General features: G+C 40.7%; 2 protein-coding genes across 2 annotated transcripts; one reads left to right on the forward strand and one right to left on the reverse strand.

Moving 5' to 3' along the window:
• The first annotated feature begins 6870 nt into the window (after window positions 1–6870).
• On the forward strand, window positions 6871–12996 carry LOC131891152 (uncharacterized). Its single transcript, XM_059240676.1, has 5 exons — window positions 6871–7185; window positions 8339–8599; window positions 8670–8923; window positions 10191–10472; window positions 12502–12996. Exons 1-4 carry the CDS (start codon window positions 7119–7121, stop codon window positions 10398–10400), a joined length of 792 nt encoding a protein of 263 aa, XP_059096659.1. The 5' UTR covers window positions 6871–7118; the 3' UTR covers window positions 10401–10472; window positions 12502–12996.
• On the reverse strand, window positions 12919–15855 carry LOC131891147 (receptor-interacting serine/threonine-protein kinase 4-like). The gene is made up of 4 exons (XM_059240670.1): window positions 15621–15855; window positions 15287–15547; window positions 13227–13853; window positions 12919–13145 (listed from the first exon to the last, which is right to left on the reverse strand). Exons 1-4 carry the CDS (start codon window positions 15709–15711, stop codon window positions 13018–13020), a joined length of 1107 nt encoding a protein of 368 aa, XP_059096653.1. The 5' UTR covers window positions 15712–15855; the 3' UTR covers window positions 12919–13017.
• Between the last annotated feature and the right edge of the window lie 845 nt (window positions 15856–16700).

Below are 16700 nucleotides of genomic sequence, written 5' to 3' on the forward strand. Positions count from 1 at the left end.
GCTCACAGACGGATGTAAATGAAGGGACCGGGACCATGGCCGGGTCCGGGTCCATGACCGGGCTGAGCCCGAGGACAGGCCCGAGGTAGGTGGGTTTACTGGGGTCGACACTTTCATTGTCTGGACGTGAGGAGATGAATCCGGATTCCGGAGATAGGTGATATGTTGGTTGGTTGATCGATCTATCGATAGATCATCATTCAATCCTCGATAGGAGATGGAAGTGTGACTACTGAATTAAGAGGGGATGGGATGACATTTGATGACTTTGAACATTAATTGACAATTCCAGGCAACTTCATACTCTAAGTTGGGGTTATCCTGCGTCAAAATGAACCAAAATCAATACATTTTTCTTTGTTATAAACCATCATGGATCGAATGAGTTAAGTTCTGTATTGGCTGAAAATGGACACCTTGGTTGAAAGGGCTGGGGAGGATGCTGTCGTCCATGAAATATTTGCTCTTGGGCAAACAAACTTTAAACATGTTCAAATCGAGAAATGTTTGTGAAATGCTTGTGAAATGCCAAACAATGTTTGTCAAATGGCTAATTATTTGCCGAATTATTTGTCGTGTAGACGCACCATAAGCAACCTTAAAACTATCAGACAATCTCTAGACAGAGCGACTTTTCAAAATTGGAGGGAACCAAAGCAAATTAAAATGTAAAATGAGCTCTATGGACCTTTTTTTCAAAATAATAAGACTTGGAAGGGGATAGTTGAAATTCAATAGAGGGTTTTTCCATAAACATGACATGGAAAGGTTTGCAAATATTGAAGCCTTGTTGAGAACCAATGAAATACGAGGCACCAAGAAAACGGTCTTATCACAGACAAGCTCATTTTTGTTGACGCTGCCATTCTCTTACTTTAGTCTCGAGCAATTATCACCAACGTAGGGCTTCACCCAACCTTTTTAGCTGCCTCTTGGCGACCACTGATTACCGTTTGGACTCGTTCATTTCCATGACAGAAACTTGGCTTTGACCTGAGGCCAGTTTTTTAAACGCTCGTACCTCGGAGTTAAGGCTTGGATGTTACCTAGAATGTGCATCCGCTCACCACTTTGAGCAGTGTATTTTCAAACCGGTTAACGTCCAAGCCCCTAACTCCGAGGTAAGAGCTTTAAAAAACTGGCCTCAGGGATCTTAGATGAGGCCCTTGCCATGGTTGGTTTCAATTTAGTTCGATGCGATAGAGTACGCCCTGACAATCCCATTTTTCCGCATGGGGGGTTTATGTCTATATGTTAGAAATGACCTGCACATTAGTCATGTAAAAATGTTTAATGTGCTCCACAGTGAACTCCCCCACGGTGAACTCCCCCACAATGAACTCCCCCACAATGAACCCCTTTTTCAGAGTCTCTACTCAAGGCTCTCCACCTACTCTCCATGATCCGGTTTTGTGTGGATGTAATTGACTTTAAGATCCAAAAACTTTTGAAACCAGTTCAGGCATGTGTTAAGTAGTCTGCAGAGATGCTCATAAAGTTTAAGTACGCTAACGGTGTGTTAAAACAAGCACCAAATATAGCAAAAATGATATAATGTCCTTTCAAACCAAATTACGTTAACATTTATTGAGCAACAACTAAGTGATATGACTTCAAAGGATTCATTGTTCACTGGTATTTTTTGCAAAATGTGTTTTACTGCACTTTGCAAGACTTAAAAAATATCGTTAGTAACTTATCCTAAGAATCTTTCAGGTGAGTTTTATGTTGGGGGAGTTCACTGTAGGGGACTTCACTGTGGGGGAGTTTGCCGTTGGGGGAGTTTGCCGTTGGGGGAAACAGATGGCCACCCTCAACATGTACAGATATCTTACTAAAAAGAAATGTATGGAATAGGCAATAAAAGTACATGTACATAAACATTAACTTCTTGGAATGACGTTGAGAATTTTGTTTCAATCAACACATTTAACAAAAACATCAGGTATAGGGCTAGTCAAGTAAAAGCGTTCATGGGCAACTGATGTTATTCCATGGAGTAAAATCAAAGACAACATGCCCGGCCAAACCACACTGTGCAGGCATTGGATTTTGACATTTTTTCCATTTTACATGCTTGTCTAGGCAATTAGCATTGTGTTATTGAGCCAATTTGATAGTGCGTTCACTGATTAACACCAAACATGCTCATTTAATAGGGTTTTATAACACAACTCGCTCAAAATCACTCGATTGTTGAACATTCAGTGGGTGAATGGTGCGAGCTGACTGTGATGTTTGTCTTAGTTCGCTCTCCCCAAAATGCCAAAAATCAGGGTGCCGGACCACATTTTTCCTTGAATTTCCTTTACTTGACATGCCCTATTGATGAAAAATGGATGCGTTATCTTTGAGTAGAACATAGATTTCTACTTACTTGAACGTTTACGTAAAAGGCAGTCATTATTTCAGGGGCACAGAGTAATGCCAAAGAACGGTACACTAAATTTCAATTTTAACTGAGGGCTCCAATAAATTAGTTTTTGTTAGCAACAGCATCCAAAAAAGTCAACTAAAACCGGTGTCACATTTGTTAAGACATATCATTCTATGATCATAGCTTAAACAATAATATGCCTTCTTCTGATTTGTTGGAGGAGAATAGAGTGGTCCAGGAGGTCAGGTCGAATCCGAAGGCATTTTTCTCTTATGCAAGAGAAAGACAAAACTCCCTGTAGGGCCCATTGAGGCCGATGGGCGAGCCATAAAGAAAGTACAAGGGGGATTTGATAAGGTGTTACAGAATTTGTATTGGCTACAGTGGCTATATGGCTGAACCATTTACTTCAAAAATTGGTGCCTCAATTGCCAACGATGTTCATTGAAACTATAACTATACTTGTTGAACGACAACTTTCGAAGGACGGAAGCCAACATGTTCAAGTCATATCTTGGGACAACACTGAGCGTGCTAGCTGTGAAGCTGGCAGTAGTTACGAGTATTTTCAGCAAATATTTTTGGCCTATAGCTGCCAATTTGACTTATCTTTTTTATGTTGTAAAGGGAGTTCATCCAAAAGCCTATTTCCAGAATCTGGTGTGTCTACGGCAATTTTCAAAGGGCAATCATGCTTTTGTTTGTAACACTTCATACCTTCCACCCGGTAAAGGTTATGGCTAACATGCTTGTCAGTTCTCAAGTGTGTTTTCAACTCCAAAGAGTTTAGGAGCAACAACCCATCACTCAATTGATGAGTTTGTGGAGATTGACGAGGGTAGTCAAATTGAGCACTTAGATGATCTTGTAGTCACAGATCAAGATACTTTAGACGCCATCAAGATCTTAAGACTGTTAGACTTGGTTTTCCTGGTCCTGATGATGTGACATCTCAGTTTCTGATGAGATGCTCACTGGTTCTTGCTCCTGTTTTCTCGTACTTGATGCTTTGCATTTTGGATCAGGGCAAGTTTCCCTCTTCTCTGAATCTACCTCATCGCTCACATTGTTCAAATTTTTAGAGGGGGAGATAAGTCGCTCGGCCCAGTAATTGTAGACCAATTTCTCTCTTTTCGAATGTTGAGAAGGTGTTCGAGAAGATCATGAAGCCCAAATATGTTGAATTTCTTGATATTCATGAAGTTCTGCCTCGTAGCCAGCATGAGTTCCAAGCACATTTTAGCACGGTTACCCAACTCATTGAACATATAGAGTGGGTTATTGAGGGACTACAGAGCCATGAATCAGTCGGTGTAGTTTATCTTGACTTGGCCAAGGCCTTTGACAAGGTAGATCATGGTCTTTTGGTTAACGGGCTCCATAAGATTGGGATCGAAGGCAAGGTTCTCAATAGGTAAAGAAGTTTCATTTACAGTAATTAGTTAAGGTCGAGGGATCCCTTAGTGACACACATGATGTCAAGTCGGGTGTTCCTCAGGGCTCCATTTTGGGTCTTCTCCTTTTCATCATCTTCATTGCTCCATTTCAGAGTCTTAGTAGTAGTAATGCCAGTATCTCTTCCTATGCTGGTGATACAAAATTGGTAGTTGATAGGAATAGTCAGAATTCCGGTTGTCTGGTAGAGGTCCTAGACCAAATCTACTCTTGGGTTGCTGCGAGTAGCATGGCACTGAATGGAATGAAATTCTGTTCAATGACCTTCGGGTCGACGCCATGAGACACGCCACTATTAGATGAGTAAGGTAAGGGCATTCAGCAGGTCTCATCAATGAAGGATTTAAGTGTACTTGGTCCTACAAGATAACGGAAATTTCGATGATCATATCCAGTTGAAAGTTGGTAAAGCTTTTCAAACATGTGGTTGGATATATCGCACGTTTAAGTCCAGAGACAACATCATGATCCTAACTCTGTACAAGTCGATTGTTCAGCCACATCTTGTATATCCCTCGCCCATTTGGGCTCCAATGAGTTCAGCAGGTTCCCAAAAGCTCGAAAAAGTTCAAAGTAGTTTTACTAGGAACATTGAGGATATGAGAGAGCTCTCGTATTGGGATTGCACAATTTTTAGAGAAGGTACGAAAGGTATCTGATACTGTACGTCTTCAAACGCATCCATGAGCTTTGTCCCAACCCAGGATTTAGGGTCAATTGTAGTGACCGCAGAGGTTTAATGTACGTTTTGAGAGAACCTTCAAGCCCTTGAGAACCCAGGCTAGTTAAAACAATGAAGTCCAACTCTCTTTTTTCTCGGGCTCCTTCATTGTTCAATTTGCTGCCCTCAAATATTCGTAGGGCTTATGTAGGCGTTGATCCAGTGGCAGGATTTAAGTCTGACTTAGACAAGTTTTTGACTAAAATTCCCGAGCAACCTTTTATTCAAGGGTCGGGTTAGCCAGATCAACCACCTCTAATTCGTTGGTCGATGAAATAACATATAAAAATAAAAGTTAAGTAACATGAATTAATTTCTCGTCTTGAACTGCTGGGATTCCAATCCCAGTAGCGGTAAGGAAGTCCGAAAAAAAATTAACCCTTCATTCAAGGACTGGCTCGGTCTGCCAACTCAAACTCGTTGGTAGACCAAATATTATGAAAAGATTGAAATGTAATAAATAGACGAATTATGTGACCTTTAATTTGGTAGTACTGGGAATTACATTCCATGTGGCGGTTAGAAAAGTCGGTGAAAACCAAACCAAACCATAAAAATAAAAGTAAAATGGAGATGCTCAATGGATATCCTTGTAAATACAGTTACTTGCCTAGAATTTTGCAAAAGAAAAAAAGGCAACATACAGGACTAACAATAACGCTTTTTTGGCCATGGTAGCAATTTTTTTTGCAATTCATCCCGTCGTTTTTCGTTTTTCCCAGCTTTTTGTTTGGTTTCTTCTCGACGTTTTTATACTTTTCAACCTTGTTTTTCGTATTCTTCCAATTTTTTTTCACATATTTGCCAACTTTTTCGTATTTTTCCCAATTTTAAATGATTATTTTGCCAAAATGGCAACCGTTTTTGTCGAGGTCCACTAATCAGGAGCCAGCTTGAACATGGCAATTATATAAGGAGGAGGTTTGGTTAGCACTCGGTTTGTTTTCGTTATTTAGCTAGCGCACACTCAGACACCTGGAACCACTAGTGTTTCCAGATGTTATCTAAACCAACCATTCTGGACTTTTTTGTCAAACCAATCTGACAAAATATATCTATTAGAGACCCAAACTAACCCGAATAATGAAGCTCATGATTCTGTGTTCCTCAAATGCCAACAAATTGCGGTTAAAGAGGGCCTCAACTTAATGCGATAATTTCATTAATATTTTCAAACTGACTAGTAAGAAATGAGTGAAGTTGAATTATCATATACGAGGCAGTGATATCTTTTAATCGTTGTTTACTGAGACAACGTTTATGGTGGCGATGAGGTGGTTGTTAATCATTCCTATCCTTTTTATGTTTTTTGCGGGTTTTTAGCCGATCCTTGTGAATGACTTCCCAGCAACTCAAGTCACGATTTATATAAAAAATGTCTTCAAACCAATTAGTAGCTGCCGCTTTGAAACACCCCTGAACTTAGGGCTAGTCAGGAATTGGTTGCAGGGAACGATCCAAGTCTCGCTTAAAAGTAAGCAATGGTTCAACTAATACGCAGAGTTGTCTGAGAGGTATGGGCAAAATTGGTGTAGAGTAGGGGCTCTATTCAAAGCGAAAGATGCCTCAAAGCTCCTTAAGAGTTTGTTGTCCAACGAACTCGCCTCATGTCGATTGTCAGCACAAGTAATGCCTCTTCTGTCCCTCTGGGCGTGTTCAAAGCCTTTCTTGGGGCAAAGACCGTGGAGACACTTGAATATGTAAAGAATAAGATGTCGCTTGTATCTTCGTTGAATGCTATATAATTCAAGGGACTGGAGTCTTTCCCAATAGATTAAGTAGGTAACACCAGCGATGTTTCTTGAGGCACAAGTTTGCACTTAAAATACAAATCGAGCTTGTTCTGCATTGTTACCGAAATTCATCTGTGAATGATAGCCGTTCCAAGCATTTGATTTTGATCAATGTATTTTTTTAAACCCTCAGTTGTTCGTCAAGAATGAAACAACCGGAATTGTCTTCCACTGAAAACTGACGTCGAATCCATTCAAGCCATGAGTCATAAAACTATGATCATGGCCACTGAAGCACACTGCCTTCCTCTTGATAAGGAGACATAGCTCCAATATTTACCGACTGTTTTCATGCTCAGCAACCTAGTGAACCAACAATTCCGTCCCTCTCCCAAAATGGTGCATTCAAAGCAACATTTACTTGTATATATCAGAAAGCGTGATTCATAGATCAGGGGAAAACTGTCCACCAAATCATTGATAGGTTGGTTATGATCCCATTTCTCGGAAACGTCGTACTACATACACACGCATCCAAGTTAATGCACTACTCATCTTTCATTCAGATTCCGTGGAATGGGAGTAGTTTCTGGCTGTTAGTTTAGTCGGCAGGTTTTCGATGTTATCGCTTTCCATGAGTGCGCGCCCATAACATCGGCTGGATGGTTGTGAAGTTCAGCATGAAGAGGATCATCATGAGTTGCAGTGGTTCTTTTGTCCAAATTACCAACAAACTCCAACAGAATCAGGTTTCAGTTCAGTTGTGAAGCTACCGGCCGACAGAGCACACCTAAAAAGCAGCTAAACCCAAAGGAACACATACTTGTGAGACATGAAGACAATTGGGGCTTTCTTTACCTTGGCCTATGTCTTGGGACCAATCTTGGCCATCCCTGTGGGTACGTAGCAATAACTACACATGTTTCGTCTTATTTGGTTCCATATGACTTATGAGTATATACCCCACGCAAAAAGAAATTTGAGGGAAATCCAAATTTTGAATAAGTGCAATTAACTTTTATAGTATTGGCAAATTTGGGCGTTAACTTTGTTGAGTTATTACGTTACATTGAGGTTATTTTTTGTCACTCTGTTGCAAAGAAAATACAATTAATTTCGACAAAATGAACGGAAGAGGTTCTCATTGATTTGGCCAGAAGTATGGCATAGAACATGAAGAAAAAGCAAAAAATGGGAAAAGCGAGTAACAAGTCTCTTGCTATATTAACAAGAAAATTAATGAAAACATTTTAAGAAAGAGCTGATGATAATCAATCAGTTATTTTCATTACCTAACAAGCATTATGGAGAGAGAAACGCGAGGTTCTCAATCTAAAGTTAACCGATTTAGAGCATATTGCGAAATTTGACTATGTTGACGATAGGCCAAATGCAAAAAAGGTGGTTCTTGCATACAAATGACTATCCCAATTACTCGCAATTACCCTTTTCTTATCTCGTTTTGTGTATCTTGTCCGAGATGACGGAGGCGTTGGTGGTGGCTTTGAAGCGAACAAAAGCGCTAGTCGAAAGACATCAAGCTTTATATCGCTTCATTTCAATGCAAAACAGTCATTCTCCAAAAGGGCTTACATAATGGTTAACAAAGAAGAGATCCTGGACACCAGTAAACGACGATAGACAATCTAGAGAGTGATGATGGTTCTTAAAAGCACATTAGGAAGTGCATAAGTATTCATCTTGGATACGTAGACAGTTTTGTTGATTGCTTGATCATTACGTCCAGAGTTTGAGGATTTTTGTTAGCCGGGTGGGTGCAAATCCATATTTGACTTCCCTACAATATATTTGTAGATGATTGCACGGTTGAGTAGCTTTAGCGGGTTTTCAAAACATCTCTTGAAGGACGATCAGACATATTTTTGATCAACTAACTCCTCCCACATCCTCTTTTATTCAAGCCTGATTGTGCATGAAGCATCTCAATTTCGAGACCTTTCATTGGGGCTAATGCCGTAGTTTGGCATTCCACTTGAAAAAATTTCATGGAGCTTGAATTCAGTGACATTCATATCGTATGTATGTCTGCAGATCTAAATGATGAGGTGGAATTTGTGGAACCCGTAAACACCAATGCGGACAGTCCAGTGACTTCTGAAGGCATCCCTGCCCAAATTCCTATTTTGGTGATTCGAACTGGAAATCCGTTCTTTGGATCTTTCGGAGGATCCGGGTTTCCGGGACTGAGACCTAAAAGTCAAGACGAGCCATCTGCCAACGGTGCGGGATCCTTCCTCGGTTTTGAAGACATTTTCAACTCATTCTTTGGTCCTTCGCGTTCCAACACTGAAGGTTGGTCCTCTTATATGATGCATTGCTCTAAGTACACTAACAAACTGTATGGTTTAATTCAATAATTCAGCTGACTACGATGGCGATTTTGATGACACCGTAAATCTGAGGCCCTTAGACGAAGCCATTCCCACTAGTGGGACTCCCCAATGTGGTTTGATCTGTCAGATCATGAACCAGTTTCAGGGACAAATTGCCACCATTGAAAAAGAAATCCACGACATCCGTGAGAAGGAACAAGAACGCGAGAACGAGATTGAAGTCGACCGAGTTGATAGTCAAGAGGATCAAGATAACGAGCCCCAGCACACCTACGAGGAAAAGGTATGATAGGTGTTTTGAGCGTTTGGTTTGTGTTTTTCACGCGCTTTTCGAACTATTAAACTGAAAGGTTACAGTTCGTCTATTTATTATTACCTTCCAATCGTTATATGATATTTGGTCTACCAACGAATTTGAGTTGACAGACCGAGCTAGCAGTTGAATGTAGGGCTGATTCAAGGACTAGCTGGGTGGCTTACTAATAGAGAGTTAAGGCTCAAAGTGCAAACTTACATAATTTTAGAAGGTACAATGCATAGAGTGTGGAGGCAACAAATTGATTCCTAACAAATGGGAACTTACAACTCTGAAACATTGTTGTCAAAATTACTTGCCATACGGTACGTCCTCATGGTTATTCTGAAGTCGAACGGAATTTTGACTTTTTAATGCATACCTAACCTAAATCAATTTTTAGACGTAAGCCTAATCAAAGTCAACATTTTAACCTGCAACTGGTCCTCAAGAAAACTAGCTTTTGAACCTAACTTCGCTTTTTTAACCCAACCTTACGCAAAATGGATTTTTTTCACATATTCTGAATATATTACTGTCAACTTGCCCCTACCTTTTCTGAATATTTTTGACCCTTTCCGAGCACAATCTACCTTGACGACTTTCGTTCGGGCCGATCTCTTTTGCATTTTTTTTTATCCGTGTGCCCTGACTTTCCACTTGCGCTTTTTTGCTCATTTTTTACGGAGAGGTTTTGCGGGAAAATTTCGACTGCTGTTATGCGATTTTTCCTGAGATTCACTAAAAGCGGTGAAAGCGTATTTCATGAATTAAGCCTCATCAAAAAATGAAAACATGTGGAAACTACATGTGCTTTTCAGTATTGCCTCCAAAGCATTTTTTTAGAAAACTGATGAAACATCAATAAGTTGCGCATTTGGGGGGTATCTAGAAGCAGAGAGTAGGATTTAACACTTTGAATTCGGTCGGTTTGTGTGCGAACATATAAAAACACTAATCTTATTTCAATGAAAAGCTTAATAATGTTCAAAAACCTTGGCACTCACTTTGATTTAGAACTAAGCCTAAAAAGGGCTCATTTAGAATTAATTGCCAATGTACTGGGACTAACAGCTTAGCTTTGATCGCGAACTCATTGTTCTCCAACGAGAACAGGCGACAACTTTTGTGCCTCAACCAAGCTCCTATATCTCTAGTATTCGAACTGCTTTCTTTTAACTTATGACTCTCTGAATTCCTTTCGATGTGTGTTTCAATCAATTTCCTTTCAAAATATAAATCCATTCTCGCCCAGATCTTGCCTGACGGGAGCATCGTAAGGATTAACCGGACAGTCTTGACCGACCGAAATGGTGACGGCTCGGCATTTATTTTCCATTCCACATCCTTCCATAACATCCTCTCCCCTGAAGATCACGCAGATGACGGACCATCGGCCGCTGGGGATGATTCCAACCCTAACAATGACGAGGCCACAGATTTCGAGGACGTAGACCCCAAATAGGACGAAGAGCCATCTTTCGAATATCCTGAGGCTGATATTCCTGACCTTAAAGATGTCCAGGAAGCTGATGAAGTAGGTGATGATGATGGGATTGACGACGGTTTGCAAGCGGACTCCTCCGCTTAAAATGTTTACTAATCTCTTCCGCCTGCTTTGAACATCAATGTCCTCTCATTTGTCTTGAGCTTTATATCAACCAATGCATCCATAACCAGATAATAGCGTCCGTTCAAGCTTACAATTGACGTCATTCCTCTCCCCAGGAATAATCAGAGAATAAATCATTTCACTAAAAAAATTGCAAATAACTTTATACTCGTGCCTCAAAGTTTCTCGAAGTCATATGAAGGAAAAATGCTTACTTACAATCACTTCACTTTGTTAATTGTTGGTTTCCAAATGTGAATTAAAATATTCAGCTTTTGAAAACACAACTTCAAATTTGGCTTTCTCTAAGTGCTTCAATCCATCTTCAGCCTTTGAAAAATGCAATGTGTTTGGCTCAGTAAACAAATCAAATCATATAGGTAAATATCTGCAATGGAACAATAATTTCTAAACAGCGGATTCATATCTTTTGAAATTCAATCAAATTTTAGAGATATTTGACCCATATTTGGCTGAATTGAACTGTTGTGCCTTTTTCAATATATTAAATAGAGTATATACTATAAAGTAAAAAATAAAGTATATGGCTATATGTTCTAAACCACACACAAAGGGTCGCTGGGGTACTGTATTGGTAGAGCATCCGCTTTCGAATTTGCGAATCCTGGTTCGATCTCAGGCTTGCCTGGTCCAAGCCTCTTTGCGGTATTTAAAATACAGCATGAGTTGCTGCTTTAACAGCTTAAATGGGCGAACCTGTGGTCATTCCCGAGGGTAAGGTAATAGTTAATGTTGGCTGTGACGACGAAGCGGGAATATCTCTCAATGGGGACACCCAAAATCAGATGGCAGGCTGAGCGAGAGAGCTGCCTTCTTACTTCGTAACAAGCAAACAAAACAATTCTAACCCACAAAGAAATCTGTTTTAAATACATAAGGATACTTTATCTGAACCTGACTAAAGTAAGACAATAATTGTAGTACAACTTCTTATCATTTGCCATTGTCTTTTTCAATTATTACATGGTGGGGGGGAAAAGCATCAAATAATAAGCCATGAACAAGGAAATTAATATTCATTGAAAATGTAAATGAAATGTAGTTCCATCCTTTAGTAATCTCAATATTGATCTTGAATGAAAGAAGCGTCAACGTGATATATATTTTTTCTACCAAATACAGAATATACTTAATTCAATTTGCAACACCCAAATGTTGAAATCTATGTTTAGGTCAAGAAGTTCTTGTAGAAGAAGCAAATTTTAGTCTTGGTCCTTAAATGATGGTTCCATTTAAAGAAAAATTGGTCCAAAAATGTCTCGTTGATCTGTTGTTTAGAAACCGATTCTGAAGGCTCTGTAAAATGGGATTTTTTTAAACTTTTTGCGGACTTCTTCCCGCTACTGGGTTTGGAATCCCAGTACTTCAAGCCGAAGAATCTATTTATTTTACTTAGCTTTTATTTTCATTTATTACTTGATCGACCAACGAACTAGAGTTTGCGGATCTAGCTAGTCCTTGAAAGTGGGGTTGATTAGCTATTTTGATCATAAAAATGTCCAAGTCTGACTTAAAACCTGTTACTGGGTCAACGTCTGCATGCGTTAGGGCACTTCTTTTTATCATGGGTGTTATATAATGACGAGAGTTTTTATGTTACTAAGAAATGTCACCTCTAAGTATTCAAAGAGCGAAGCTATGAATGGAAATGGTTGAAGAAAATTTGATATTTTCACCGTAAAAAAGGACTTTAAAGGCATATAAAACGTCGCATCAAGACTCGAAACTTTAACATGGCCCGTCAAGAGGTCAAAATTTTGAAAACAAGTACATTACAGAACCTTTCAAAAGGTTTTGGAATTTGCATTTGAAAGCATGACTGATTTTCCTCAATTTTTTTCATTGCTTGTCTTCTCCATTCTTGTTCAAGCGAAATATATTGTCCCAAAAAATATCACAAGCGAATATCATTCTTTTTTTTTGAATACTCTAGGCGCGTAGCAAGCGATCGGCACAGTTTGGTCAACAAGTGGAATCCAGTTTCAAACCCAAGTTCTTCCAAAAAGCTCCATCCAAGCCTCAATCCTCGCAAAATGGAAATCTTATCCTGGCCGATCCCTATGACAACAACCCTGCTCCGAATCTCGCCACCGATACCCGTGTCAACGAGATCATCATGGAAGATGCACGTCGAGGAGGCCTTATCCGTATCGATCCTGACTCGGAACTCATTGAGGAGAACGAGTTTGGTCAAGTGGTTCCAATTCAATTTGGACAAGCCCCGGTCCAAGCTGATGATAGCCCATGGGAGCAACAACAAACAGTTCGAGTGTTTCAGTCCTGAGAGAGTTGTGCGTAAAGTCGCTCTTGTTCAGACTTGTAACCATGCTTTAGATTTGATTGAATCAGCTTAAAATTCCAATAGGTTTATATCTTTGCCAATAATGAAAGCTCAAATGGTTCTTGGACAATTACATTTTGGATCTTTCATGGAGTATTTTTGGCAGCTCTATCCAGCCAATTGAGCCGGTTGAAGACCAGAGAGATTTTTGGCATTAGGATCCGCACCATAACCAATCAGCATCTGAGCAATCTGCGAATGCGATGTGTGATATGCCGTGTGCAGGGGTGTATTTCCTAAAGAAAAAAAAGAACCAAAAGCCAACATGAATATAAAGTTTCTATGAAAAGAAAAACTAAAATCCAAGATGGCCTTGCCTTGAAGATCTTTTGAATTTGGATTGGCTCCAGCCGCAGCTAGAAGTTGCGACAATTCAAAATGGCCATTTTGGGCAGCCAAATGCAAAGGAACATGGCGATGGGTGTTCTTTCGGTCTAGATCAGCTTCAGCCTCAATCAAATGTCTGGTCACGCCCAATTGGCCATTCTGAGCAGCCAGATGCAAGGCAGTGTTGCCATGGAAATCCGCAAAGTTCACCTTGATCCGTCTATGCTTGAGGAGCTTCTCCGCAATCTCGGTCCATCCATTCTGAGCGGCAAGGTGCAGAGCTGTGTTCTTATGGTTATTACCCTTGTTGACATCAGCATCATTGAGAACCAAGTCGTCAATGATGTCCGTCCGTCCATTTTGAGCGGCGATATGAAGGACGCTATTGCCATGAACATCCTCGGCGTTGACATCACTGCCTTGTTCGATGAGAAGCTTGGCCTCTTCCAGATGATTGTTCAACACGGCGGACATGAGAGATTCACTGAAGAACCCCAAATCTTGGGGCTCGTCAGGGACCAAAGGGGCTCGAGTGGTGGTTCCACGTACCAAAGGGGGCCGGCGAACCCTATTTCCAGAGGATGGTGTATCTTTGGACAACTTACAAAGGATTAGCCCTGCAAGCAGATGAAGAGGTCAGTTTATAACTGAAAAAAAAATCGATTTCCCGTTGAGCGATTGATACGAGTACTGATGAGAGTTTGATCAACTGAAACTCGCACGGATAACCTTGGTATTTTTAACTTCATCAATACAAAAGCATGTAAGTAAGCTGAAGCGTTTTATACGCTTGTCCACAAGTAAGGGTGAGCAATATCAATCATTAGTTGTGTGGCTAAGCACCATTACAATATTTATAATGTCGCCAACACGCCAGGCAAGATGTTTGCGAGTGAATTATATGGATTCAAGTCTAAAAACTCGTGAAGATAACGTCAAAAATCGGTTACAACATGGACCTGTTTTTCCATTGAAGTTTAATCGTCGTGCTAAAATGAAATGGCAGGTGAGCTCAAATTGCTAAAGCCACATGCAATTCTTATTCAATTGATCTAGATAAATTTGATGCCAAATAGTTGTAGATAGATATTAGGATCAAAAAAGAAAGTAACTAATTGATTAAAAGTCGTTGTGTGGTAAAACGAGATCGGCACTCATGATAAGGCCCACTCCTATAATAGCCCTTGAGTTATTACTAGACGATAATTCGGAAAGGAAATGTCCTCATCGTTTGTATGATCCATGAGATATAATTATGCCCATTTGGGTAATATTCAAAATCACGATGCGACGACTTGTTAGTTTGGTGCCCATCGAATGACAATCAATCTGTCACAAAAATGAGTGTTACCACTCAAATTGCCGCTTGTCAAGGAATGAAATTCCCATAAATTATTAACCACAATTCTGGGGGAAATGTTGAACATGAAATGAAAATATGTGTGCTTGATTCTCATACTATTAGAAAAGAAGGTTATGCGTGAACATAGATTGACTGAATGAACATGCGATTCAAAGGTTTATTCTCTCCTTCTCTTCCTAAATTCGGGGGTTTACGAATGGAAAAGGCTTGTCTCTAAATTTGAGACGACACTGATCTTCCATTCAAAATAGATTTGAAAATTGGCATTGTCTTCAATCATTTCAATTACAAAGGATTACGTTGCAAGATCTAGCAGATTTGCAAGCAAGTGTTGAGACTATTTAGTCATTTAAAAAATGACGAACTTTTTTTCCAACTCCTTTTCAACGCTGTTGCCAGTTTGCTTGATAAAGCTCAAGCATAGCCCTCTGAACTTATCAAATTCTTGGTTTGCCTGTATTTGCCTACTTTTTTAGCACTTCTATTGGATGATTATTCGGGTTCCACCGTTGGACTTTAAAGAGGGGAATCACCGACAATCAAAAGAGTCTACGTAAATGAAGGATCGGCTCGATCTTGGATGTTGTTTTTCCTAATCTGTTTTTCTTATCGCTTTGCTCTTCCTCTCTATGTGTAATGCCGCTAAACCAATTTCAAACCCAGAATAACCATCTTTAGCATTGTCACCTGCGCACGCCGAGTCCGAAACTTCCGCATTATTCACACTCGTGGGTCGAGTTAAAGTTCTTCGAGTAGGGGGACGTGGGGATTTGGGGGACTTGGTTTCCTCATTGGGCAACGAGACGGCCGAGACGATTTGGGCCCCGTCATTAGCAGTTAGAGTGGGCGTGTCCGTGTCTGGTTCTGACACTGGCAGTGAGGGTTGTTTGGGGGTGAGCCTTCTCTTTGGAGGAGCTGCCTCACCCTTGCGTCGGCATAGCGGTAATCCTACACAAACATGGACATGAAGCCTTTAAGTATATGGGTACCTTACTAGGCCAAGGGTGCTGAACAGTCTTACCTGCACAAGGGTCGTTGGGTCTTGGCAATGAGAAAGCGACCAGACAGCAATTAGCCAATATGAGCCACTGTGCTATTTGTACCTCTTTCATCGTTCTCGAAGGAGTTGTTTTGGTAACAGTTGACGTAACCAGTTGTGGGGCACAAAGAGATCTTTCCTCCTTGATGGCCTATTGTCAGCTGACGCAAAACCATCGGACTACGTTTGACAAGGGCTTCAGGCACTTCCAACAATGGTAGAGATGCATTGAATACATCTGTACAAGCCAACCACACCTGTCCTTCAGTGGAGGTGGTTTAGTGTACGTCCGGGGCACGTTGTGTATGCCGTAGCACATGACTCAGAGGGATTGGTATGGTTTTCGTTCCTGTTTGGATATTCCCCGGGAACGTGGTAAGCGAAAAATACCGTGGAGTGACGGAAACTGCAAATATTTGACACTTTTTTTTCAGTGGCCCAGACGGGAATGGTCATCTTCAACAGAGCATCCGCCCATGTGTATAAGGGGCATAGCTTGCCTCAGGTTCTTGTGAGCGCACGACGGATACAATTCAAGTGGTGCTTTTAGCCTGAAATCCGAAATTGAAATGTATCGGATGCTCACAGAGGAGAATTCCCTTATTTCCTTTTGTAGTCACGAGAGTGGACAAAAAACCTGGAACCTGTACTCAATGTGAATTGGGACTACACACATGTTGGTTGATTCTCCTTCTCACTCTAGACGTTCAAATTGGTTCCTTTTGGACGAAAGTGACCACCCATTGGCGCAAGTTGCTTCAATTTCGTCCTGCTAAAGCATTCTCACTGGGAATACTCGTCCATGCCCTCAGTGGTCCCTCCTGAATAGGGATGAGAGGTTAAGCGGCCTGGCTGTTTAACGAAGGCCAAGTGAGTGTACGAGAAAAAAAAAATCAAGTTTCTTTTTCTTTCCTCGTTCAACTGAATTGGGTCTACGGCATAGGTAGTTAGGAAGTAATGTAGCAGTGCGGTAGTACTAATACTCAGGATGGCATGCTTGTTCGCACACAGAGAGCGAGACGCCCGAGGAGCAGTGGAGTCATTCGCCAATACGAGAGGGCA

Source organism: Tigriopus californicus, chromosome 11, assembly GCF_007210705.1.
Source record: "Tigriopus californicus strain San Diego chromosome 11, Tcal_SD_v2.1, whole genome shotgun sequence".
In the NCBI taxonomy this organism is placed as follows: Eukaryota; Metazoa; Arthropoda; class Copepoda; order Harpacticoida; family Harpacticidae; genus Tigriopus; species Tigriopus californicus.